The sequence below is a fragment of the Phaseolus vulgaris genome, chromosome 9 (genome assembly GCF_000499845.2).
Source record: "Phaseolus vulgaris cultivar G19833 chromosome 9, P. vulgaris v2.0, whole genome shotgun sequence".
In the NCBI taxonomy this organism is placed as follows: Eukaryota; Viridiplantae; Streptophyta; class Magnoliopsida; order Fabales; family Fabaceae; genus Phaseolus; species Phaseolus vulgaris.
Genome location: NC_023751.2, coordinates 34120125 through 34147640, shown reverse-complemented (window position 1 = coordinate 34147640; position 27516 = coordinate 34120125). Strand labels below are relative to the sequence as shown.

Genomic DNA, 27516 nt, shown 5'->3' with positions numbered 1-27516 from the left:
TTCAGATCTTGGCAATCTTTTTTTTTTCTAAATCAAGATCACAAAAATTGCACCACCCAAAATCACTCACCAACAGACTTGGTCGCAGTCCCCATTGCACTGGCGCTCCACACCACCACCGTCGCTGGTCACCGTTGTTGTGAAGCAGATCTGGGAAACCCTAAGCCTTAGGACGTTGTTGCAGCCCCTGCAAAACCCTAGCTTTGGGATGTTGTTGCCGCCTCTGTGAAACCCTAGCTTTAGGACACTGTTGTCGCCTCTGCGAAACCCTAACTTTGGGACGCTACTGCAGCCGCAATTTTCACGTCTCGTCGATTAATTTCTGCTGATCGGATCTCTAGTGTGTAAACGAACCAAAGCTCTTGATACCACTTGATGGGAAAAACGCACGCGGAAACAACACACATAATCACAAATCAATTGTAGAAAAATAAACGACACAAGATTTAACGTGGTTCGGTCGCCAACTACAACCTACATCCACACGGGCAACTATTAGGTTTTCATTATGTCCTGATGCACACCAATTACAAGTACAATGATCTCTTTAAATAGAGATAATAAAGGGACACAATGATTAAGCCCACTCACTAAAACATGGTGTCTACTCAGCCCAACCCAATTGGTCCTGGCTTCATACCCAACAGATAGGTGGGCTAGAATAAAAAGGCTTTTTGTGTCAGGGAGTAGACAAAGAAAGCAATTTAAGAGATCTCAATATAAATTTTTATTTTATTTCATAACAAATCTCTTAGACAGATGTACATTCCCTACATCATATAATAAGCATATGGATATTTATTTAAGTATGTTGTTCACCATACCAATGTTGGATTGAACGCTTACCACTAGGTAAAAAGTTATAGCTTTTAGTCAGGGCTAAACTCTTTCTACATAAGAGTGTAACAACCTAAGCACCATAATTCAATTGTGACTTGCACTTGGTCTCCACCACATGACAATTGATATCACCTACAACAATCTCCCATCAACAAATGTCCCACTACGAATCAAACTCTTTTAGATTATGACGGCCTACCTGGCCTACGCTACAGGACAATTGATGTCACCTATAACAATCTCCCCTCAACAAATGTCCCACTAGGAATCAAACTCTTAGATTATGACTTGGCCTACGCCACAGGACAATTGTACAACCTGCAACAATCTCTTCCTGAACAATTTCTCAATTGGGAATCAAACTCCTGACCTCGACTCTAACAACAATTGTTAGATCGAGAGCTTAGCACCATGCCAAAAGTTATACCTTTTAGTCATGATTTTTCTACTTAAAAGTATAACAATTCAAGCATCACGATTCGATTGTGACTTAACTCACCTAACTTCCGCCACAAGATGATTGATGTTATCTGCAATAACCAAATATTTTTAAATATTGAGATAAGTTAGTAAATTGTTTAGGTCTCATCTAAAAAATATCATCATATTATTTGTATGAATAAAGCATGAGATTAACTCGCCCCTACAATGCTCTTTTAAATTGATATTCAATTTTTTGTCTTTTGTCATGTTAAAGTAGTTCTAGTTTTTTCGTTGAACAAACAAAAAATTTCCTTAAATTATTACTAAAGTTTCCATATTCCTTAACCAAACAACATGTTAATATTCAACTATGCACCACCTCGTACAAAAATAACATGATCAAACATTTAAGTTTGTAAATCTTATCTCTCATCGTCAACAACTAAAAGCTTAAAGGGCACCTCCTTCGATCTCAGCCTCTAAGACAAACTACCAATACCACGTACAAAACCACAAACCTAGCTTTGACACTGAATCAGGGTTAGCAAGCTATAACAATCATGGATGTTTGGTTCAAGATGTTACTTGGTCAAAAGAGTAGAAATTAACCTAAAAGTTGGCTTCATAACCAATACAAAGAGCATATGACAACAATTACTTAAAATAGTGAAAAGACAAGTGTAGTCAGGTAGTGATCAATGTAATTTAATCTCAAGTTATTTTTCCTTGTTGGATCTTGTTCTGTTTTGGGTTTGTAGATTTTTGGGCTCAGTCATAACATCCTTTCATGTAATTTTGCTGGTACAAAAAGTACTATTGGTTCCTCAATCAACAAAAATCTTGATCGTATAGCTCTGGTTTGATCTATACAAAAGTCTTTTTGTTGTTTTGTGTCATGTGTGGGAGGGACACTACAAGAAAAATTGGAATTACATACAGTCAAAATCCGTATGTAAGACCCAAAATCCATATATAAAACAGGTTTACATACGGATTTTTATCCGTATGTAATGTAAAAAAATTATTTTTTAATTTTTTCATTATTACTAATTATTATTTATCACTATCTATATTTTTTATTAATCCTAGAGGCATTTTGCATTGGCTAGGACTCGAACCCAAGCCCCAAATAATGTTTAACCAAGGGAAGCATTGACCACTAAACCAAACAAGTTCTTTGGTCATACTATCATTTTTATTATACTTATACATATTAATATAATTTATACATATTAATATAATTTATACATATTAATATAATTTATACATATTAATATAATTTATACATATTAATATAATTTATACATATTAATATAATTTATACATATTAATATAATTTATACATATTAATATAATTTATACATATTAATATAATTTATACATATTAATATAATTTATATTATTCATATTATTAATATTTATTAATGTTATAATTAATATTATTATTAACATTATATTCATATTATTAATATTTATTAATATTATTAGTATTAATATTCATATTATTAATATTATATTCATATTATCAATATTATATTCATATTATTAATATTAATTTTGATATAAATATACATTTAGATATTTATTGTGTGTGTATAGTAGTTTTATTTGACTTGAGTAATATTACTTTTATCCGGATATAGATAGATAGAGAGAAAAAGGAAGAAATTATATAATATTAATATAACTTTAATATTATAAATACATATATATTGATTAATATATTTATTTATTTAATCATTAATTTTTTAAAACTCATGGTTAAATTTAAATTTACTTTCGTATTATATATATATATATATATATTAATATAAAATTATTTGATATCTTATTTTCAAATATAGGTTATTATAGGTAGTTGTGAAGTTTTTGTTAGATGGCTATATAGGTGCTTGTATCTTACACTTCTTTTCTGATTTGAGATTCTTGTATAAGGATTGAAATATCCTTAAAATGTTTTGTTTAATTTTTTTTATTCTTTGTCGATAAAAAAAATCTTATTTTCAAATATTTACTTACATAGATTAAAATTGATATAATGTATAATTTTTAAAATATTTTAAATTATAAATTATTTAATCACTTTGTCATTATGATTTATATATTAGTAGAAAGGGTTATTTAGTAACAACTTTTTACATAGATTTATGGAATAATTAATATAGTTTAAACTATAATGATATGCTAACTAGTAATCTGTATTAGAGATTTAATTAATAGTTAATGTAAAAGTCATCATTTTATGTTAAAAGATAATATTGTTTGTTGACAATATTCTTTACTATAACACACAAGTAAAACCAACTACCTATAATGAACTTAATTAAGTCAATATGATCGTAAAATAATAATTAATATGATAGTTGATTTTAATGTAATAGGTAATATGATGACTATGAGTATGACATATATTAAATTTGATTCATACTAATAGATAATATAATAAATTATGTTTAGATTCAAGTAGATTATAGATAAATTAAATGTGATTCATATGTTAATATTGTTAGTATCATTAATATTGTTAGTATTATTATTATTGTTAGTATTATTAATATTGTTAGTATCATTAATATTGTTATTGTTAGTATCATTAATATTGTTAGTATTATTAATATTGTTAGTATTATTAATATTATTAATATTGTTAGTATTATTAATATTAATATTATTAATATTATTAATATTGTTAATATTATTAATATTGTTAGTATTATTAATATTATTAATATTGTTAGTATTGTTAGTATTGTTAGTATTGTTAGTATTGTTAGTATTGTTAATATTATTAATATTGTTAGTATTGTTAATATTATTAATATTGTTAGTATTATTAATATTATTAATATTGTTAGTATTATGAATATTATTAATATTGTTAGTATTATTAATATTGTTAGTATTGTTAGTATTATTAATATTGTTAATATTGTTAGTATTATTAATAATAATAAGTATAATAAAAATCATAATAAAATTAAAGAATTTGCTTGGTGTAGTGGTTAAGTTTTACCTAGTTCTTGAAGGAACCTGGCTTTGAATCCCATTCACTGCTTATTTTATGGTGCTTATATTTACATACGGATTTTGATCCGTATGTAATTCGCGTTTTTATTGTAGTGGGACATCTAGAAGTACTCTTGGTATTGTTTAGCCGGTAAAATTATAATGTTTTAGGTTATGACTTAATTGATTGAACTTTTTATATATAAATAGGAGTACTCTAATATTCTCATTTATTAAAAAAAAATTATCAATTAATTTTTTTTAACAAAACCTTAAGTTCTCATTGGTCACATCTAAAGAATTGGGTTGTGTTATTCCAAAATGATAATTGCATCACTACAAATAACAAACAACTTTAGATGCATGAGTTCAACAATACAAAAACAATGATAATATCTGCAAAGCCAACCTATCACTGCATGCTTTTCACACTACTTTAGACGAGAAGAGTAAAGAATGGTGGCTCTCAACTTTTTCTTCATTTCTTTACAAATTTTAGTGAAATCAAATGACCATAAATCATCCATTTTTCACACTCTTCCTTTTGTACCAATTTGAAAACAGTGGATGCAGACTCAGTGTAATAGTTTTGTTAATTTTTCTTGATACTTTATTTATGCACTAAAATCTTTGATTGTTTAAAGTAGATGAGAAGGGAGAGAAAAAAAAAAGAGTTTGATTGTGGGCATGTGCAAAGCAGCTAAGAGAAGAAACACTTAAAAGGAGGGAAGTTTCTGATTTGTAGTTTTCCCTATTGTAGTGTAGTGCTTCAATCACTGCTCTTTATTCTTTAAAGTGCTTTTTTTATTTTCCCTTCCTCCTAACACGGGCACACTCATTGAGCAAATTTCATCTTTTATCACGCCTTCAAATGAGCACACACATCATCATAATATTTTGCATCATTGCATCACACCCATTCTCTCATTCACACCTTCCAAATTTTTAATTATGTGTTGTTCTAAGCATTTATATAATAATAATTTCTTTATTTTATATTTTCTTTCACTTTTAATTATATTTTAAAATTACAATATCTTAAACTGTATAACTATTTTAATATATAATTTAATAACTTTAAAAAGAATATATATGTATGATCTCTATACTAAAGGTAATTACGTATATTTTATTTTCTTCATAATTTAATTATTTTCTTTTTCACACAAATTTATAATTTATATGTTGTTCGTTTGTTTTTTTTTTTTAAATTATAGATTATACTTATAAAAGATAATAATATAAATATTATGTTTAAATTATTTTATTATATTTATAAATTAATATAAAATTTAGTTTATTAAAATAAGGTTCCATGATAAAAAAAATTAAATAGACATGAGCACCTGTTTTTCATTAATAATAATAATATCATTTTTATTTTATTTTATCATTAATGATTAATTGGTTACGAGAAAGGAAAAAAATAAAGAGAAAGAAATTAATGTGGTGTTCTCAATAAAAACAAAATTTAAAAATGTTAAAATTATTTTATTTATTTTCACTTATTTATATTTATTTTATATCAAATTAATCAAATTATATAATTTAAAACTTTATTTTTCATCTTTTACTTTCCCAACTAAATAAATATCCAATTTGATTTATTATATGATTTTGTCAATTTATTTTTTATTCAACATTGAACATAACATTAGTTTTATTGGAGAAATACTATAACTTAATATACAAAATTTTATAAATAAAAATGTGATTAAAAAGGAATATGTATTAAGGCCAGTAGCCTGTTCTTTAATAAAAAATTAAAATTTAGTTTTGTTGATGGATTTTTAGCATCAATGTTTTAGAGCATGTTTGAGTAACCGTTTTGGTGTATGAGAATTACTTATTAGACTATGTTTGATTTTGAGTTTAAGGTGCTCCAAACTTAATTTGAAGAGTAAACTCACAATCATATCAGTTTGGTTATCTTTAAAATTGCGTTTGCACATTAAAACTTTATCTCAAAACTCGATTTAGAGAAATAAGACTTGGGTTGCTTTTATAAATTATAATATATTTATAATTTTTAATTCCTTTACTGTATAAAACTTTTAACACAAAAAGTATAGAAAATTAAACTTGTAAAGAGTAATTTTGTAAGGGTAACTGAGCAGCCAAAGAGTAAGGTATATAAAGCGAAAAATGAAAGAGATATATTATTTTCTATATCAGCGGATACATATAGAGAAAGGTATATAAAGGAAAAGGCATGCACTACGTAAAAGATGTAGTATGTTTTTCGTTAATAGCCCCCCTTAAACCTAGGTGGGAAGATTTATTAAACACCTTAAGTTTACATTTGAAAGAATGAAAAGATGGGACAAAGATAGGCTTGGTTAAGACATCTGCAACCTGAAATTGGGACGGTAAGTGAATGAGAAGCGGACTCTTGGCAAGAACATGGTCCCTGACAAAGTGTAAGTCCATTTCAAAATGTTTAGAGCGAGAGTGCATGATGGGGTTTGTAGCAAGTTGAACAACACTCAGACTATCACAATACAATCTTCGTAGGAAGAGTTATCTGAAACTCATGCAACGAAGATTGGATCCAACGCATGTTAGCAAGGGCAACTGCAACACTCCGATATTTTGCTTCTGTGTTGTTCCGAGAAACGACCTTTTGCTTCTTTAAAACCCACGAAACTGGATTATGACCAATGAAGATGCAGTAACCAGTGGTAGATCCTAGTTGGTTGCTCAATCGGAATCGCTGAAGCCAGGGATGAAAAACGTGGGAGAAGAACAAAGATGGAGACCATGAGAGGAGGTACCGGCTAGGTAACGAAGAATACGTTTAACAGATTTCTAGTGACTCAACTGAGGTTGGTGCATGTATTGGCAAACCCGATTGATAGCAAATGATATTTCTAGATGAGTGATAGTAACATATTGTAAGGCACCGACAATAGAACGAAAAAAAGGTTGGATCGTCAACGAATATATGGAACCATCAACAATAAGGCGAAGAGAGGAAATCATGGGTGTAGGTTGTGGCTTAGCATGAAGCATATTGGTGTGGTGTAAGAGATCATGAATATATTTAGACTGTGAAAGATGAATGGAATCATTAACACACCAAGTAACTTCAACTCCTAAGAAATAATGCAAGCGACCAAGATTCTTCAGAGCAAAGTCAGAGCTAAGTTGGTGAATAAAATCTTGCACCAAGATAGAGGAACTACCAGTAATAAGATATCATCAACATAAATAAGAATAAACTAGGTTTCAGAAGAAGTAAACCGTGTAAACAAAGAGGTATCACTCTTGGAAGAAAGAAAACCATTTGGGGAAGAGTAAGAGAAGGTGAAAACGGTAATTGATGAGTTTTAGCCTTAGCACAAGAATCACATAATTCAGCAGTTTTAGTATATGAAATATTTTGTAAATGCAGAACATGATGAACAATGTTTTTGGAGGCATGGCAAAGACGTTTGTGTCAAATATCATAATTGTTTACAATGGTATTAGAAGAAGCAGTATTAACAGAGGGTTGTTTATGAACAGAGGGTTGTTTATAAACAGAAGGTGGCACATGTCGTTGTAAGTGTGAAAAAACATAAAGACCATCAAGAACTTTTCCTTGGAGAATTATCTCTTTGGTAACCTGGTTTTTGACAAAGCAATGATGAGCAAAAAAACTCAAAAAATACTCCATTATCGTGTGCAAACTACGACACACTTAAAAGATTTTTATTAATAGATGACACATGTAGAAGATTAAGCAGTTTAAAAGAGTGAGAGGAATGAGGAGTAGAAAGAAGAACAAAACCAAAGTCACGAATCAACATACCTGAACCGTTACCAAGTTGGACGAAATCATTTCCATGGTAGGCAGTTTTGTTGGGAAAAACCGAGTGATCATGAGTTATGTGATGAGTTGCACCAGTGTCAAGATACCACAAGGGATCTTGAGTAGTTGACGGTGTACCCAGGTTAGAAGGCTCAGAGTGTTCAATATTAGTTTAAGATGAGAAGAAAGTAGTATTAGCAAATATATGAGTGGACACCTTTTTATCCGATCGAGTCAAGCACGTAAGGGTAGTGTGACCATACTTAAAACACAATTGACACTTAAAACACAATTGACATTGAACGCGGGTAAACAAAATAGAGGATACATTTATCTCTTTACAAAATTAGAGGATACATTTATTAATTTAAAATAATAGGGCCAAAATCAAATTCAATAAAAAATATAAAGACTAACATTTTGTTAAAAGTGAAAATCAGCAGCGAAATTCCTTTACAAAACAAAAATAATAATTGTTATATTTTTCCCCCACATAATAGTTAAAACAGGGATTTTTTTTTTCCACATAATTCGTTATAACAGCATAAATACTCAGATTATATTAAATACATGGTGCCAATACAATTTATAGTTTTTTTTAATATTCTTTTTCTTCTATTTAGTTCAAATATGATAATATATGGTAAGGAAAGGAGACAAGGGGTAACTTAACATGCTATGGTGACTCTCAAAATTTTAATTTTTTTCTTTAAATTTTATATGTAAAAATATAGCTATACGAAATTACGAATGACAGTTTTTTGTCACAATTAAAATATAACATTTTTTTTTCACAAAATCATCGAAACGCAATTTAAGGAATCTAACGGATAGATTTTTGTTCCACAATCATTTGTAGCATATTTGACAATGATGTAAACTTGCATGCCATCAATCACTCTCAAGTTCAGTCAAAGTTCATCATGCATTTAAATCAACATTTTTTTAATTTTCTTTTCTTCTATCATTGTTTTTGTTTACGTACATCTCGGGTGTACTTTAAACATGACAATTAGACTTGTATTTAATAAATATTTGAAGATTTTTTTTTACCAAAAGGTAAAAAAATAAGTATGCAGTTTTTTTTTTTTTAATTAAATATATTTTTTGTTTTTATGATTTTATGTTTGATTTTTGTTTTTAGTTTACATTTTAGATATTTTTTTATTTTTTTAGTAAAAAAACTATTGTAATGAATTATTGTCAGTATTTTTATGTAGCTAAAGAAATTTTATTGTAAATTAAGATGCTAAAATATTTCATGTTAACTCGTCGCATACGTGAATGTTATAACATTATAATACATTTTACGCTGAAAATTCATTTGTTACATAAAAATTATTGTTAAAAACTTATACCAACAGTTTTCTTACTATAAGTACTCTAAAGTGTGGATTAGGAAAGAAATCAATTTTGGATTATATAAACATATTTAACCTTTTTTTTTATTAAGTTTGAATATCTTTAGTACTCTAAAAAAAATCTTAGAAAATAACTAAGTTTGAGTACAAACATGAAAATAAAAGACAACTAAAAATATAAAATAAATAAAAAATATAAATGAAGTGGAGGAATATTTTATAATATTTGTAAGTTTTTGGATAGTGTTTTTTACAACATTAATCTTGTGATAAACATGTTCGGAGAAATGTTGTGGGAAAGAGTATTGAAACTTAATTGGAGTCTCTGCATCTTTCGTTGTAATCCTTTAATATCTTTCTATATTTGGTTTAACATGTTACCATCTTGGGAAAGTTGATTATGATGTTTCTGGATTTTCTTCTTGTAGTTTTTGTTGTAGATCATGGTTATTAGAGTTATGCTGCCATACACCATTTATGTTGACCACATTTATTTATTTTCAAATATCTCTCATTCAAAAAATGTAACTAGAGTAATTTTGAGTTAGCCTCCACCCTCAAATTGAATCCTACATACAAGAGTATATGAGTTATAAGGTTGAGGTATGACAAATGTTATGGTATGATCAATTAATGGCAATGTGATGTTTTATGGCTCACATCATGAAGACATCATGTAGTAGATTTGCATACTTACTACTAGGGATGGAAAAACGACCTAACCCAACATGTTTTGTCCCGACTTGTTGTTGGTCTGCCAAAGTTATACGAATTAAAATTGATAGTTTGTCCTGTCATAAGACGAGCTAACTCGCCACTTTAAAAAATCACAACTTGTCAAAATGCCTTACTTATTCCATTTTCCAATTATAGTACAAAATTGATTAACATGATTTCACCAAAGAAGAACACCTACTACCATTTTTATCATATCTAGAAAGCTCTTCCTTTGGATGTCATTACTTGATGCACAACATCATGGAGATTATTCCTCCCGAGGGCATCCATTTACCAACAGTAAAGGCCTCCTTCCAACACATTAAACTTCATGCCATCAAAACACAAGAAAGATGTTCGAGATGGAAAGTCTCCAAAATACACAATATCTAAGTTTGACAAATTCAGCAAAAATAAGTGAAAGAACCAAAGAGTTTATGCAAGTTATTGGAGATAAACACCAAAATTTGAATATGAGAGTGTAGCTTTTATGTAGATATATGATTCAAGTCTAGTTTTAGATGCCTATATATGATTCAAGTCTAGATTTTATGTAGATCAAAACAAAAATTGGATATCTTCTAATAATCTTAAGATTGTGTACGATATGAGTAACATAATTTTAGATTGATGACTTATTTAAGAGCAATTAATTACTTAAATTTGCATTATACTAAAAACTTTAATTAAGAATTAAAGGATAGGAAAGTGATAAAAAATCTTCCATTAATAATATTTTAGATACAATAACTAACCTAACAGTATTATTTTAACAAACGTATATATATATATATATAATTAAAAAACTATGTTTGTCAAAATAATTTGTAGTTTTCCTTTTTTTCATGTTCATACTTACAATAATTAGCTATTTATTTATTTTTTTAATATTTTTTTCCACCTATCAATGTGTTTTGTCAAATATTTTTAATTGAATGGGCTAGTTTACCATCTTTCAGCTTTTAAATAGCTTATTAATTTATCTACTAAACTTGTGAGCCACCTATATTAAGATATTGTTAAATATAGTTTTAGTAAAAAATATAATATTAACATTTGCACATTGAAAACATATTAAAAGGATGTGTTTTTAACACTCAACTAAAGCAAATTAATAGAAGAGAATTGTAAACATGTTCTAACAAGAGAACTTAATAAGGTTCACAAACTAACCTTTCAAACATAATTCATCCATTTCAACTCTCATACTCGTCTTAACAATTTAGATCCTATTTCATTTACAATAATAATAAAAATTATTTTTATTATTTTATAATTTAGTTGAGTAGTTTATAAGTTTATTTTATAAAAATAAAAAATATTTAATAAATGAACTTATTTATTTTTGACATTCCCAAACTTTAGTTGTTTGGAGCAATGCTTAACTCATAACTTGTCATATTATTTTTTAGTTATAGCCTAAATTCCCCCTTTACTGTATTCATTAATTTACATTACCTCTTTTTGGCTATACATAATTATTATTCCATTATTTATCTTATTTTAGTTCAATTATAATTGTATTATCTGTATTTTACACAATTTGCAATTTTGGTGCCTATTTTTTTCCTCCCCGATTTTAGTTTCATATTTTTTATTATATGTGATTTTATTAGATGAATATTTTTTTTACGCAATTTCATCCTTAATTTTTAATAGTGATTCCATTTATTTTTAAAACTAAAAATTAATCAAATTTTCCAATAATTAAAAATTAAAAAATCAAATTACGTAAAAAGAAATTCATCAAAAATAATTAAAAATTAATATACTAATATTATGGAAAATAACCAGGATTGAAATTATAGATTTTTAAAAATATATAAATCAAAATTACAATTAAGTTTATTTTTAATCGGATATTTAATCTTTAAACAGAAAGGAAGAGTTGAAAATTTATTATTATAACTAGCGGGCACACATCCGCATTTTTTATTTTTATATAATTAAATACAAAATTTAATTTAATTAAATAATATATTATTATTTGTGTTAATTTTTTTATTACTTATATTTATATTTATTTTTAATTAAATATGTTTAAAATAATTATATTTTTTATCACAATAAATCAAATGTAATATTATTGAAGAACTTAATATTTTAACAATGTGATTCGTAAAGAGATTGAAGTTATTAATTTATAAAATAAACTAAACATCTCTATTGAAAAAAATAAAATAAAATGTATGCATTAGAGAAGAAGAAGAACAATACAGTTTCAAAATCTTAAAATTAAGATTTTGGAGATATTAAGATGTTTTTATATTATTGCTCTCTCACAGTTCACATGGCATCAATCTCTTCACTTTCCTGTCAAAAATATGCTTATCTAATAAAAAAGAATATCAGTTTAAAACAGAAAAGTAACCAATCTCTTCACTCTCCTGCCAGGTGATAACAAAAAAAATTAACGTACCACAAAAAAAGTGGATCTTTAACTATAAAAGATTTTCATCTATGACATCAAAATATATTAATTTTTCAAAATGATATTAATTATTTATTTTAACACATTAATAATCAACACCCTTTTTAACACTACCTTAATAATCAACACCCTTTTTCTATAAAATCCCAAACTAACAGCAAATTAAAAAAATTAAAAAAAACAAATAATAAACTTGTATCTATTGATTTATTTATTTTTTTGTTAAATTCTTTTTTTTTAAAAAAATTAAAATCTACTAATCGTTTCTGTTATTATACAACAATTAAATATACACATTTTTATATTACAGAAATATTGAAAAAAAACAATTTAAAAAATGAATGATCCCATTAGAACTCAGATCAACTCAAAGATAATTGTATTTTAAAAAAAGGTTAGTATAGTTACTGGAGAGGAGAGAGACGTAAATAATAAATTATTATAAAAGAACGAAAAAAAAAAGATAAAAAGGGAAGAGAAGAGAGACGTAAATAATAAATTATTATAGAAGAACCAATAGAAAGAAAACAAAAGATAGAAAGGGGGAAGAGAAGGGAGAGAGGTAAATAATAAATTATTATAGAAGAATGAACCGAAAAAAAAAGATAGAAAGGGAAGAGGAGACAAAGATGTAAATAATAAATTATTATAAAAAAAGAACAAAAACAACAAAAAATAGAAAAGGGAGTTGTTATGGCATTAGTAAGCGACAATAACGTGCACCGATTGGAGCGGAGTAACGTGCACTAATGATCGAGTCACAGAGTTGCGCCTGTCTCCCTTTCAATTAGGTGGCTGACTCAGTGATGGTACCTCTGAATTGCGTATGTTAAGCCTTCTTTCCAATAACTTCATCGGAACCATTCTTCGTCTTCGTCACTCTCCGTTAAGAGGAAACATACTAAGAAAAAGAAGAAACACGTAGAAGAACACTTCTCTTTCTTTCGCCTTCTTCTTATTCTCCAAAAAAATAAAAGTAATAATTATGAAAGAAGTTAAAAGAAGATGTTACATTTCAAAATTGTTGTCACTACTTTGACCACGTTTTTCAATATTTGTTTCTCTCTCATAATTTTAACATACACTCCCTCATTTATGCAATTTCAAAATATATATAGGTATAGATTACCTATAATATATCTTGTCTATTAAAATGTATAAGTATACCCTTCTACATTTTACTAAATATTTTTAATTCAATAAGTTAAATTGAATTTTTATAAAAAATATTTATATTTAAAACCAACGAATGCTTAAAGTTGTAGTTATTTTTCACTAATTTCTTTTTAACTAGAGATCAAAGGCTGTCAAACAATGAATACAATTTTTTTTAGAGGGCCACCTATTAAACTTTCGGTAATTTATGAAAAGTAATAATAAATAGATTTTATTAATAAATCTAAAACTTAAATGTTTATTACTCTTAATATTTACCATATGTATATTAAAGAAAAAATATATATAAATGTATCCTTAACTTTTATATATATAATGGGCTAATATACACCCTTAGTCGGTCAGAATCTTAAACTGTTTGATCATTCACCCACGATAAGGAAGAACGCATGGTAACATGATGTTGGGCGACCCGTGGGCTGACCAAGTCAGCAGGGTTAATCCATAATTAAAGGTTACTTAGCACAATCCTAAACACGAGCTAATCCCCTAATCCGACCCACCAACGAAACCCCATTAAGGTAATATAAATAGCACATATTCCAAGAATCAGGTACATCATTATCTACAGTACTCTGACAACCGAGTGTCGACGCCTTTGCTGACTTGATCGTTGGAGTGCTTTCTGTAGGTACCATCCGAGTCTGTGCTACCGGACGATCGAGGGGAGGAGGAATGTTTGTATTTAGAAAGATACTCTTTACGCGGATTAAAAAGCGAAGATTCTTTGTATTTGATTTCATTGATTTGCAACGATTTGCAATGAAAGAAAAGTGAAATTTCCCTTCTACAATGCCAAGAAACAATAAGAAATACCGGTTGCTTTTTTTAATTACATTTTTGTCCTCCTCTACAACAATATAAAAAAACTGTCCAAATATATAATATAAATAAAATAGTATTAAATATTAAATAAATTTATATTATTAAAATATTTAATAATATTATTAATATAAATAAAATAATTATTTATAATAAAAAATAAAATTATATAATAAAATTATAATTTAATAAAATATAAATGTAAAATAATAGTATTTGTTATATCTAGATATATTATGGATTAATTTTGTTTTAATATATTAAAATTTATTGTGTTTCTATTTTGTATGATTTTTACAATTATAAATATTACAATTTTTTTTATTTAAAAAGAAAAATTAATTGAAATCTATACAAAATTATATTATATTATATTTTTTAATTAGTAAGATAAGGATAAATTTGTAAATATATATTTTTAACATTTTAAAAAAATTAAAAAATATTTTAAATTTATCATACCACTCACAAACTTCAATAAACTTTTTCTACAAATCCATCTTATATACCTTAATCCAAACAATCTCACTTTCTTCACATTTTCCTCTTAAATCAATTCAAATTCACTTTCTCAAATCCTCACTCTAATCCAAACAAAACCTTAAGGAATAGGAAGCTGAGTGTGAAAAAGACTGACGGAGAGGTGGAGCAAGCAATCGTTCTTAAACCTCAACATCCGTTCGAGAACATATACACTTTTATGTTATATTTTATGAGCAATGATATATGGACAACTACATTTTTTTATACAATCACATTACAATTCTCAATACTATTATTTTAATACTTTTTTATATCATTTAATTACAAATTTACCTTTTACTATATATATTTATTTCTAAACCTATTACATCAGAGTTGTGTACAACTCTTTGAGTTATCACACTATCATTTTCCATATTTTATTTCTAAAATTATTATTTTTATTTCATAATTTTAATTAGATGACTCAATTTTACAATAACACAAGAGATCATAAATCACTCATTATTTATATTATACAGATATTATTATTATTATTATTATCATTTACTTTAAAAAAATCTGGAATTTCTTGACAGTAGAATGGTGGGGTTGAGTAGGTGACCTAAGAAAAGCGCTTATATTGGCGTAATTTCAGCACCCTAATTAATCACTTTTTTTTTAAAAGATAACATTATTCTCCCGCGGGCCCCGCCACTCAACTTTATTACACTTTTATTTCTCTTTTTTTACGTTGGCCATGCATTATATTATGCATGCCACCTATTATCTACCTCACACACACATTCTTATTCTTTCCGTTTTCAATTTTTTTTTCTTCAAATTAAGATGATTTTTGTTAAAATAAACGTATTTAATTAGTGTTACCACAAATTTATTGCTCCAAACCTAACTTTTATATGATATAATACTTAGGGTAAACTACATATTTATCAATTTTTGTGGAAGAATGTGATATTGATTATTAAAGACTCTACATCCAAATTAAAGACTCTATTAAAAATACGATCCATTACCAACTTTGACTCTTCCACAGTGGAAAAAAAAAGTGGTACAGTTGTGTTACACTTCAAATTTAGTCCAAATATCGTATTAAATATAAATTTGTGATTTAAATGCTTCTCTATCATTTGAAGTATTACAAAATACTACATTGTATATACATGCATTTATGATCCTTCAAAATTTATCATATACTTATGGTTAAATCCTTCAAAATGCACTCAAATCTTATTTATTCGGGATGTAATAGGTAAACAAATTTAAACTTAAATCATATTAACCCACTACTAGATAATAAATAAATAAAATCTATTTTTAAAGACAAAAAATAATTAATTAATATATTTACTAAATTACATATTATATTTATAAAATAGTTTTTAAATTGGTATTTAATTAGTTATTAATTTTCATTAACTATAGAAAAACAAAAAATGCGTTAGAGGATCTCTTGTCTCAATCCCTTATATGTTTAAATTCATCCATTCAACTTCCTTTCATTAACATAGATAAAGAAAAAAATTCTAAACAAGCTCTCATTCATGTTATATATCTTGTGCAAAACCCTAACCTATCTAACATGAATATATCTTGTGCAAAACCCTAACCTATCTAACATGTAGTATATGAATCTCATATAAGTCTTTCTCATATTTCTCTTTAAATAACAAAACTTTTTTTTATTTTCTTTATTTCCTCTAAAATTTCGTTGGTTACAAAAACACTATCCATTAAATATACTCTCTAAAAAAAACTGATTATATAAGATCAATAACTTTATGATTTTTTTTTTAATTTCGATGATATAATCTTAGATACTATTTATGTATAAAACCTTCCAACAAAACTTTATGGAAACAAAATTATACCCACTAAGTCCTGAAGTTTTTGAACCGTCACAAATTCCTGCTTCTTTTATCTGTGCCACTCCTCCCCACTAAATCTATTTTTGATTTTTTTTTTACATTTAATAATCAACAATGTTGTTATTTTAGTTCCCAAGTTAAAATAATTTCATAAAAAAAATGCTGTTATTTTAGTTCCCAAGTATTCAATTCGTTGGAAACTTATTTTCATAATTATAATTAATGTTTTTTAATTGACTTATTGTGTTTTTAAAATTGTTAATATCTAAAAATTGATTGAAAGAATTTAAAAATAAGCAAAATAACCCATTCCAAATATGAAGTAAACCACGTTCTTTATCGCAGTTGATGGTTTTCTAACTTCCTTCTACAAAATAAACTGTCTCTCCTATCTTTGAAAAACAAAATTAAATTAGTTTATATTTTTTTATCATTGTAACATTTAAAAACTGACAATTAACTATCATCTATAATATAAATTGATTAAAAATAATATATATAATTTATAGCAATGAGAATTCTCTCTTTAATATATACAAATTATTTTTCTATTTTACTCTTAACAATATTTTCAAGTTATAATAAAAAATTTACAAGAACAGAGAATAATTGAAATATTTTTTAAGGAAATTAAGAGATAATGAAATAAAGGATAAAAAATACAAAAATATATTTATATTACATCATAAATTTAATACAAAATATAATAAATAATATATTTAATTATCTTGTTTTCATTATATATATATATATATATTTATAAAATGTAACATCAACACTAGTTAAGTTAATGATAAATGGTTTCATAAAAAAAGGTTGATGATAAATACACTTATTTATTTTGAAAGAATCATGCACAATATATTCTTTTATTTTCTTTTAGAAAATGATTATGTATTAATAGTATAACAATTTTCTACTATCATTGTTTAAAAATATTGGTCTATAAATTTTTAACTCTCTTAATAATTATTTTTACAACGGTATTATCTGAAATTTCCAGTTAATTTAAAAATAATTGAAGTTAGTAACAGCACATAGTTATTAATTTTAAAATACTAAAATAAACAAAGGAGTTATCATCATGCATATGCGACTTTTGGTGTTGAGAATCTTCTATATATTCTCAACTAGACAACTTTTCCAACAATAATAAGTTTCTAAAAAATCTAAAAGATTATAAAACGTTTTCATATCCCTTACTATTTAATTTTTTAAGAACAATATACTCATTGGCAATTATTATACTAAAGTTTAATACCTTTATATTTAATTATTTCGAAAAGTTTATTCTTATCTGCCCAACACAAAAAAATTTATTCTTAAAAAACTATTTTTATGTTAATATTATTTTTTAAAATATATTATTAAAAAGTGTACTTTTAACTTTTTTCTATAAAACCAGTGTATATGATAAATATGATAAGGGATTGTATTATAAAATATTATTATTTTTAAAACTTTTTATATTTTTTTTTTTACATTAAAATTCAATCTTTTAATTATATGAGACTATATATTTATAAGTCATTTAATAACTAACGGGTGACTTAACAAATCCAACAAATTCTCAATAACATAAATTTTAAATAATTAAAAAACTTTAAAAATCAATTTATAAAATTAAATTACATAAATGAATAAATTTAAAAAGTCTTTCTATGAGAATATGTTATTCTTCTTGATCCAATCCAAGGAAGAAAAATTAAAACAGAAATAAACTTGCACATGAAACTTGAATACAACTTTAAAACTCCACTAAGTAGATGAAATCTTTTATGATTTAGCATTATTATTGAACCTTTGATGTAAAGAAGAAGAAACTAGAAAGAACACTTGCAAAAGAATGCACCCAACTTTGAACATCCACATATCTAATGATTTTGTCCATTCACCCCAACATAAAATAATTATTTTCATCCATTATGCTTTGTGTTCTGTGAACTATTTAATGTTTATATATATATATATATATATATATATATATATATATATATAAAACTGTTTTTTCGTGGGTAGAAATTAAAATATTCATTTAGTACATGCACTCAAAATACTAGCAGTTTCTGCCACTGCATGCCCATGCTCATTTCTAGGAGAAGATTTGATTGGCTAGTTCAACATGATCACTATTTTTTATTGGGAAGGATACACATTAATTGTATATTTAATATCTTTATAAAATATAAGTTTGATTGAAAGTTCCTAAATAAATGTAATATATAACTTATATATATAAAGTTTTTTTTTTAATTTTAAACACAAAACCAATATAATATATATTATAATATTCAAAGGTGAGATAGTAAAAATATACATTTTACAAAAATATTATTTAAATGTATTATAATTAGAGGTGACAATGAATTGGAACATCTATTTAAATTTTTTTCTTAATAGTCATTGTTTGGATATTAGTAGTCATGATTGGTTTATAATGGCGTCATTTAATTTCTTTTAATATTTCAGTCAATAATTAGATAACTATTTTTTTAAAACACAAAAATCATACAAATAAAGTATAGTCTCTTTTAATATATGTAATATAAAAAGTAAATTTTATCAGACAAATAGTTAAAAAAAGTAAGTACTTACTACACATTTTATAATATTAAATCATATTTTTTTTAAAACTATGTTATCATAGAAAAGAAATGAATTATTGGCCCTCAAATGAAGCTATTCTACCTTATATTGGTATAATATAATATATTAATACATAGGAAACAAATTTATGAAGAGATTCCTCCATGATATCCCCTTTCATCCACACAAAAGCGTAGAGTTGTGGACCTTTACCATTTCGTGTAGCCAGCTATTTAGGGTTTGTCTTCACTTGTTTTTATCTTTTGTTAAAGCTGAATATCTCCACAAAATTGACCCATGATCTAAATTACTGGCACAGAAAATGTAAAAGTGAAGAACAATGAATGAAGATAGCAAAAACCAAACACTCATAACATAGCTCTGTAATTATGTATTTATAGTTCCACAGATAATACTTTTTCTAAAATATGTGTACAGTTTTTTTAAGAGTGAAGGATGGGCATGCTGCATAATTTCTTGGATGCTGTTCTGCTCAATATCTGTGCTTTGGAAAAAGACACATTTCATGTATTTTTATATTAACAAAAATAATATAATTAAATACTAGTTAGTGTTTTGCAGAAACAATGGGAAAGGATGATAGAATAAAAGAGAGAAGAACAACTAAATAATATAAACAATAATAATACAGTGGAAGAAGAATATAATAGTTTGGAAGGATAGTAATAAAAGTAAAATACATCATATTTTGTTCATATCAAAGCTTCACATCTCCCTAGATGAAAAATACGATTTCATTATCTAAACATATATTTTTTTATCAATTTGTATAAAAAGCATTTTTTTTTAAAAATAATGCATGTATTGGAATTAAATTATGATTGAAGAAAATATTATCATTAATTGGAATACTTTGTCAATCTTTTATGTTTCTCATTTCATACAATAATAGAAGCCCATAAACCTTTTAATGATATACTTTTGATAATAGATAAAAAAAACACATATAAAAGAGACAGGACAAAAAGTATAAATATTTATTATTCTAAAAGTAAATTGCACTCACATTTATTAATTTTTACACTAACATCCTCTAATTGTTTAAAAAGCTCTCCACTAATATTTCTTATATAGTATACTAATCTCGCTTAATTATTTTTGAAAAAGAAAAGATCATGCTCTTGCAAAGAAGGTTAGCTATTTACAATCTCAAGAAATGTATTTGTTAATTTACTGTTGTTTTAATAAAGAATAAAAAATTGTGAGAAATTAAGAATTATAGAAATGAGAGATAAATTTATTAATATTATATGAATATATTTGAAGTAAAAAAGTGGAGAAAGGAGAGGTAACGGCACAGAAGACCAGGGAGAGAAGAGTGAATGGCAGAAAGGTAAATGAAGCGAAAAAGAGTGTCTTTTTAAGAAACACCCAACGTTATTATAAATCCAACATCACTCGCACATTTGGTCTGACAGTGCCTCTGCAGAATTCATTCAGTGGTAGTCTCTTGATGAAATGGGTTCCTTTTTCACCTTGTTCACATTCTCCGTCTTGCTTGTGGCACAATGCTGCTGGTGTCTAACATCACCCAAGAAGACATACATAGTTCACATGAAACACCGCAACAAGCCTGCAATCTATCCCACTCACACGGACTGGTACAGTGCAAATCTTCAATCTTTCACCACTGATTCCGATCCCTTGCTTTACACCTACACTGATGCCTACAACGGATTTGCGGCGTCGCTGGCCGAGGACCAGGCGCAGGAGCTTCTCAGATCCGAGGATGTTCTCGGAGTGTACGAGGAGACGGTCTACCAACTGCACACCACGCGTACGCCGCAGTTTTTGGGGCTCGATAGAGAGACGGGGCTGTGGGAGGGTCACACCACGCAGGACCTCAACCTAGCGTCGCACGACGTCATCGTGGGGGTTCTAGACACCGGAGTGTGGCCCGAATCTCCCAGCTTCGCCGACGCCGAGATGCCTGAGATTCCGGCACGGTGGCGCGGCGAGTGCGAGGCTGGTCCAGATTTCTCGCCGAGCGTGTGCAACAAGAAACTCATCGGCGCGAGGAGCTTCTCGCGAGGGTTCCACATGGCCTCTGGGAGTGGGACCAGGGAGAAGGAGCCGGCATCGCCGCGCGACAAGGACGGGCACGGTACCCACACGGCGAGTACCGCTGCGGGGTCGCACGTGGGGAACGCGAGTCTCCTCGGATACGCTAGTGGGACCGCACGTGGGATGGCGCCGACCGCGCGTGTCGCGGTTTACAAAGTCTGCTGGACCGACGGCTGCTTCGCGTCGGACATTCTCGCGGGGATGGACAACGCGATTCAGGACGGCGTCGACGTGCTCTCGCTCTCACTCGGCGGCGGCTCCGCGCCGTACTTTCACGACACCATTGCTGTGGGCGCGTTCGCGGCGGTGGCAAGGGGGATCTTCGTTTCCTGCTCCGCCGGGAACAGCGGCCCCGAGAAAGCCACGCTTGCAAACGTTGCACCCTGGATAATGACCGTTGGTGCTGGAACATTAGACCGTGATTTCCCCGCCTTCGCCTTGCTCGGTAACAAAAAACGATACTCCGGGGTTTCGCTTTACAGCGGAACCGGAATGGGTAACAAGCCGGTGGGGTTGGTTTATAACAAAGGGTTGAACCAGTCCGGGAGCATATGCATGCCCGGTTCACTCGACCCGGGTTTGGTTCGTGGAAAGGTGGTGGTTTGCGATAGAGGTATTAATGCGCGCGTGGAGAAGGGTAAGGTGGTGCGTGACGCAGGTGGGGTGGGGATGATTCTGGCGAACACAGAAGCGAGTGGGGAGGAGTTAGCAGCGGACAGTCACCTTCTACCGGCTCTGGCGGTGGGGAGAATCGTGGGGGATGAGATCAGGAAATACGCTTCTTCAGATCCTAATCCAACGGCAGTTCTCGGTTTCCGCGGAACGGTTTTGAACGTTAGACCTTCACCAGTGGTGGCAGCGTTCAGTTCGAGAGGGCCCAACATGGTGACCAGACAGATTCTGAAACCGGATGTTATTGGGCCAGGCGTTAACATCTTAGCCGGGTGGTCCGAATCTATTGGGCCCTCCGGTTTACCTGATGACACGCGGAAGACACAGTTCAACATTGTGTCAGGTATGTTTTGTTTCTCTCTCAATGTTTGTTTGCCATATATTGGATTGGGTGCCATGGTTGTAAAATTGTTGTATTCATAACAGGTACGTCCATGTCTTGTCCACACATAAGTGGGTTGGCTGCGTTGTTGAAAGCGGCGCATCCAGAATGGAGTCCCAGCGCCATTAAATCTGCACTCATGACCACAGCCTACGTTCACGACAACACCAAGTCCCCACTTCGCGACGCCGCAGGTGGTGCCTTTTCCACGCCCTGGGCTCACGGTGCGGGCCACGTTAACCCACACCGGGCCCTTTCTCCTGGGCTTGTCTACGATGCCTCCATCACTGACTACATTAAGTTCCTCTGCTCCTTGGACTACACCCCTGAACACATTCAACTCATTGTGAAGCGCCACGCTGTTAATTGCACCAGAAAATTTTCTGACCCTGGCCAATTGAACTACCCCTCCTTCTCCATCCACTTCGGAGGCAAGAGGGTGGTGAGGTACACGCGCACCCTGACCAACGTGGGCGAGGCTGGCTCTGTTTACGATGTCACCGTTGATGCGCCTTCCACGGTGGAGGTGACGGTGAGGCCCGCCAGGCTTGTGTTTGGGAAATTGGGGGAAAGGAAGAGGTACACGGTGACCTTTGTGTCGAAGAAGAGTGGCGGTGATTCCGGCAGGTATGGGTTCGGAAGCATTATGTGGAGCAACGCGCAGCACCAAGTGAGAAGCCCAGTTGCTTTTTCTTGGACTCTGTTGTGAGTCTCTTCTGGTCTCGGTGGATTTGATTCTTACAGCACACAGCCATTGTTTGAACTCCAATAACAAACGTACATGCTGGTGATTAATTAAGGGTTTTGTTGTTTTCAGCCAACACTGTAACATTATTTAGTTTGGACATTTGATTTAGAAGGTTGTGTATTTGTTTTACTTGTGGGACAAAAAAGAGAGTTGAGATTGTGTTACAAAGCTAGTGCGTTGATTGTGTGTATAAAGTAAACACTGGCTACGCCAATTATCCTTAAGAATCAGACTTCAGTTTACTCCCCAAATTTCAGTCTTCTGTATTTCACACAAAGTGCAAAAGCATGAGTCAACACATTCAATTTTTCTGAAGACAAATTAGTATTTTGAAAAATAAAAAACATATTTTCTGGTTCTTCATTTCCTAAATTGGAATAGGTTATTTCCTTTGTTGTCTTTCATCCATGGGTGGGTGCTTTAAGTAGACGAGTGAAGATGTTATCAAATTGTGTCCTTTATGAGTTATAACATGACCATAAATTAAAATGTGTTGTTATTTGAAAATGTGTGGTAACGATTTTGAGCCCTTGAGCAGATCTAGGGTGTGGAAGGAAAAGATAGTTCATGTGTTGTTGACAGTTGGAAAGAAAAGATAGGACATGACGATCACATTTCTTGAATCACCAGATGTTAAAGCGTGGAAAAAAGAGGGTAATATTCCTGAATTCAAAGGGGATTTTAATAACAATTCTTTAAGCAAATTCCAATCGATGAAGGAGGCAATGAGCACAAAAAGCTTTGGGCCGTTAATTCATTTTTAGTCATGCTCTGTTTTCCCAACTCCCCTTCATTATCCCTCTTCTTACTTTTCATTCCTCATACTTTATTTTTCAAACTATCAATATGCTTAATTTATTTCTTTACCAACTAGTAAATTAATTTTTTTAGACCTAAATATGTTTTTAATCTTCTAATTAAAAGATTTTTTATTCTCAAATTAAAACTATTATTTTATTCTTTAATAGTTCAAAATGTTTTTCTCCTTAGAATTAGACAACACTAGGGAGTGCTACATGGTGTTTGGTGTTAGAAATGGTGTTTTGAATTCAAGCATCTATAAAAATAAATTCTCAAATAGCACAAACCTTCCAAGACTTAACTCTCATATTGAATCATAATGTAAGTCGTCTTTTTCTCCAAATTTTTCTAGTTTTCTTCATTTTTAAAATCACATTCTTTCTCAATTGTTTCAAACGTGATCATATTTCCCTACAAATAATTCATCCATGCAAGTGCCATACTTGAATGAGTACCCATGCATTCACCATCATCATGAATGACTCTAATACACTATTTTGATCCATGTGATTTACTATTCACCGGATGGAAAAACAAATTATTTCTGTTTGGATCCCTTGATTATCACGGAATAGATGACAAGGAAAGGTAAAGAAACTTGTTTTTGACATCCCCAATTATGTAAGATAATTTGCAAAGACACATCGAACAAATGCCTTGCTTTTACTATGTTACCCTTTGTGTTATCAAAATTTTCATGCCATGCAAGAGTAAAGATTTTCATGCACAAAATTCTCCATGCAGCAGAGATTCCTGAGTGCATTGACTATGCATTGGTTGGTTTGACTATGGTGGTTGATGAGTTAATGAAGTGATAAATAATGGAGGGGAGTGAGGACAAGTGAATTCTGAATGCTGTGAGTTAAGGGAGAAGGTGAGTTGTCAATGTTGTGAGGAGTTTATTCTTGCTTAAGAAGTGCTTGATGGTGTGCGGTGGTCGTCAGTGTGGTGTTTGGTTGTTGGTGGTGGTCGACGTTGGGTTGTTTGCTTTTGCATGATGATTTCGTCATATCTCAAGTAAGAACTATGCATTCGGATAATCACATGATCAATGTTGAGCAGATGCAAATCGATTGTGAATTGTTTTTCACACACTATCGATGTTGCCTCATCTATAATCGATTTTGGCGCGTAGGGATAATCGATTATCCTACACAAAAAATTGATTATCCTACACAAAAAATCAATTATTTCTCTCTTTCTTTGGTGGGAATCGGTTTTCTGCTTTGTTTTTTTTACGTGTTAACGAATTTCAATTTAATTTATGTATACGTATTGGGTTTAGGGTTTCATATATATATATATATATATATATATATATAAATTATTGAACCTATTTTAATAATTTTGTATGCGAAAAATATGAATGATTTTTATATGTGCATCAATGTCAATCAAGATGAAATGTTATATGTTTAAAACTATAGACGAGTGGAAATGATTAACCCCATTTTCAATTTTCTTAATTAAAATCGTTTACTAATTTACTTTGTTTTTAATTCATATTCATGCAAATTCTTGACAATATCAAATGAAATTATTGTACATATATTTTTATACTTAGTGAATATTACTGTTAGAATTTTAAACAAAAATTTCTTGTGAGTTCAATATTTTTTTTTAGGAAAACATTATTACTTCTAACTTGGGTAAAAGAAAATCATAAAAGAACTTAAAATTTATTTAAGCCAAGATCTTCTTATCACTAGAACTAAAAAAAATATTCCATGCCAAGAAAAATTAAAAGAACAAATGAATATTTATTCTTATATTACAGATTTAGACTCCACAACATCTTTTTCACTATTGTATCTTTCATTTCACGTGTAATAATATCTACAAGTTCAAAATAAAGTATCAAAATTCTGGCAACCCTAATTGCTTCTGGAAAATATACATTTACTTATATTATCACATAAAATAACATTTTTTTGCAATTTCATAAAATTGACACTATGAATACATTTTTTTTATAATTTTATACTTTAATACGAAAAAAAAAATCATAATTTTAAAAAATAAAAACATATTGAATTTGAATTGCCTTTTAATTTAAATTATTGCATATTTTAATTATTAATTTTTTTTTATTTTGATAGAATATTTCAATTAGCACATAATACAAAATTTTACTTTAGTATTAAAACTTTTAATAATTCAAAAATATTAGTGTAATATTTTATCGTCAATGTTGATCGAGATTACCCATTATCACAATTAATTCAAGTGACATGTAATGTTATTTTTATTTTTAACTTTGTTGGCCAAACATTAGAAAAATAACAATATTGTATGAATAAATTGGTAAGATGAAAAATCTATAGCCACATACGTATTCTCTAAATTTATCCAAATGTTGGAGTATCTGAAAACAATTACTATTGGCCACGTCTCCACGCGTCGCATACTCTGTCCACCACGTGTCACCAGCACAAACAGACAACTATGTCCTAAGATGCTACATTTGTATAGGTCCTAAAGTCAACGAAATAGGATTATATAATTAAATTAAATTTTACTAAGCAACAGTTATATTTATCAACACGTTCCAAATTTGTATTAATATTTCATTACCTTATATCCAAATCCATTAAGTTATACATTCTTTAGTTTTACGATAATCCAAAATGTATTCTTGAGATACTTGTTGAAAATTTGATAGTTCTTTTATGTTACTTTTGCATATGAACACTCAAACCTAACTCAAAAAATATTATCTGATGATTATTTATCTATTCAATAGTTTGTATTTAAATAATTTATTATTAAGAAATTGATAAATATTGGAAATTTAAGCTTTTTAGAGTTAACCAAAAGCAAATAAAATGCTTTGTCGGAGATGTTGTAAGATGTTTCAACAAGTATAACCATTTTTTTTATGAAGCATGGAATCATATATGTAGGTATCCAACGTGCTTTTGTCAATGTTTTCTCCATCAAAGCATAAGATTCGTACGTATATTTCAAAATTTCAAATATTCGTCCTTGAATTTCAGGTTTGATAATAGCTCTACCGAAATTCAAAACCTTGCGAACAGTCTTTTGAAAACCACTATCTACCTTAGGTTTTGTCAACATTCTGAAACTTCTCTGATTGAAATCTGAAGGTTTTGCATTGGAAGGTTGAAAACCCCATATGGAAATTCAATCAACCATAACTAAAAGAGCATTCTAACACGCCAACGCATGCTATCAATTGAGCTAATTGTCAGAGAAGAGAGAAAGAGAGAAAGAGAAAAGGGTTTTAAGCAATTATCCACATGTGAACATCCACAAGCAAGTAACGTGAACCAATAATATGCCTTGTAATATTCTTGTATTG

The 27516-nt window shown here is 29.2% G+C and overlaps 1 protein-coding gene across 1 annotated transcript; it reads left to right on the top strand.

Moving 5' to 3' along the window:
* The first annotated feature begins 20823 nt into the window (after positions 1 to 20823).
* On the top strand, positions 20824 to 23644 carry LOC137820550 (subtilisin-like protease SBT1.8). The gene is made up of 2 exons (XM_068624692.1): positions 20824 to 22606; positions 22690 to 23644. The coding sequence occupies exons 1-2, from the start codon at positions 20986 to 20988 to the stop codon at positions 23352 to 23354; spliced, it is 2286 nt and encodes a 761-aa protein (XP_068480793.1). The 5' UTR covers positions 20824 to 20985; the 3' UTR covers positions 23355 to 23644.
* Positions 23645 to 27516: the final 3872 nt, after the last annotated feature.

Bases quoted from the DNA above. Each gene is read 5' to 3' on its own strand.
- LOC137820550 (XM_068624692.1), top strand. From the start codon at position 20,986: ATGGGTTCCTTTTTCACCTTGTTCACATTCTCCGTCTTGCTTGTGGCA. The intron at 22,607-22,689 runs GTATGTTTTGTT...TATTCATAACAG, and splicing joins ACAGTTCAACATTGTGTCAG to GTACGTCCATGTCTTGTCCA.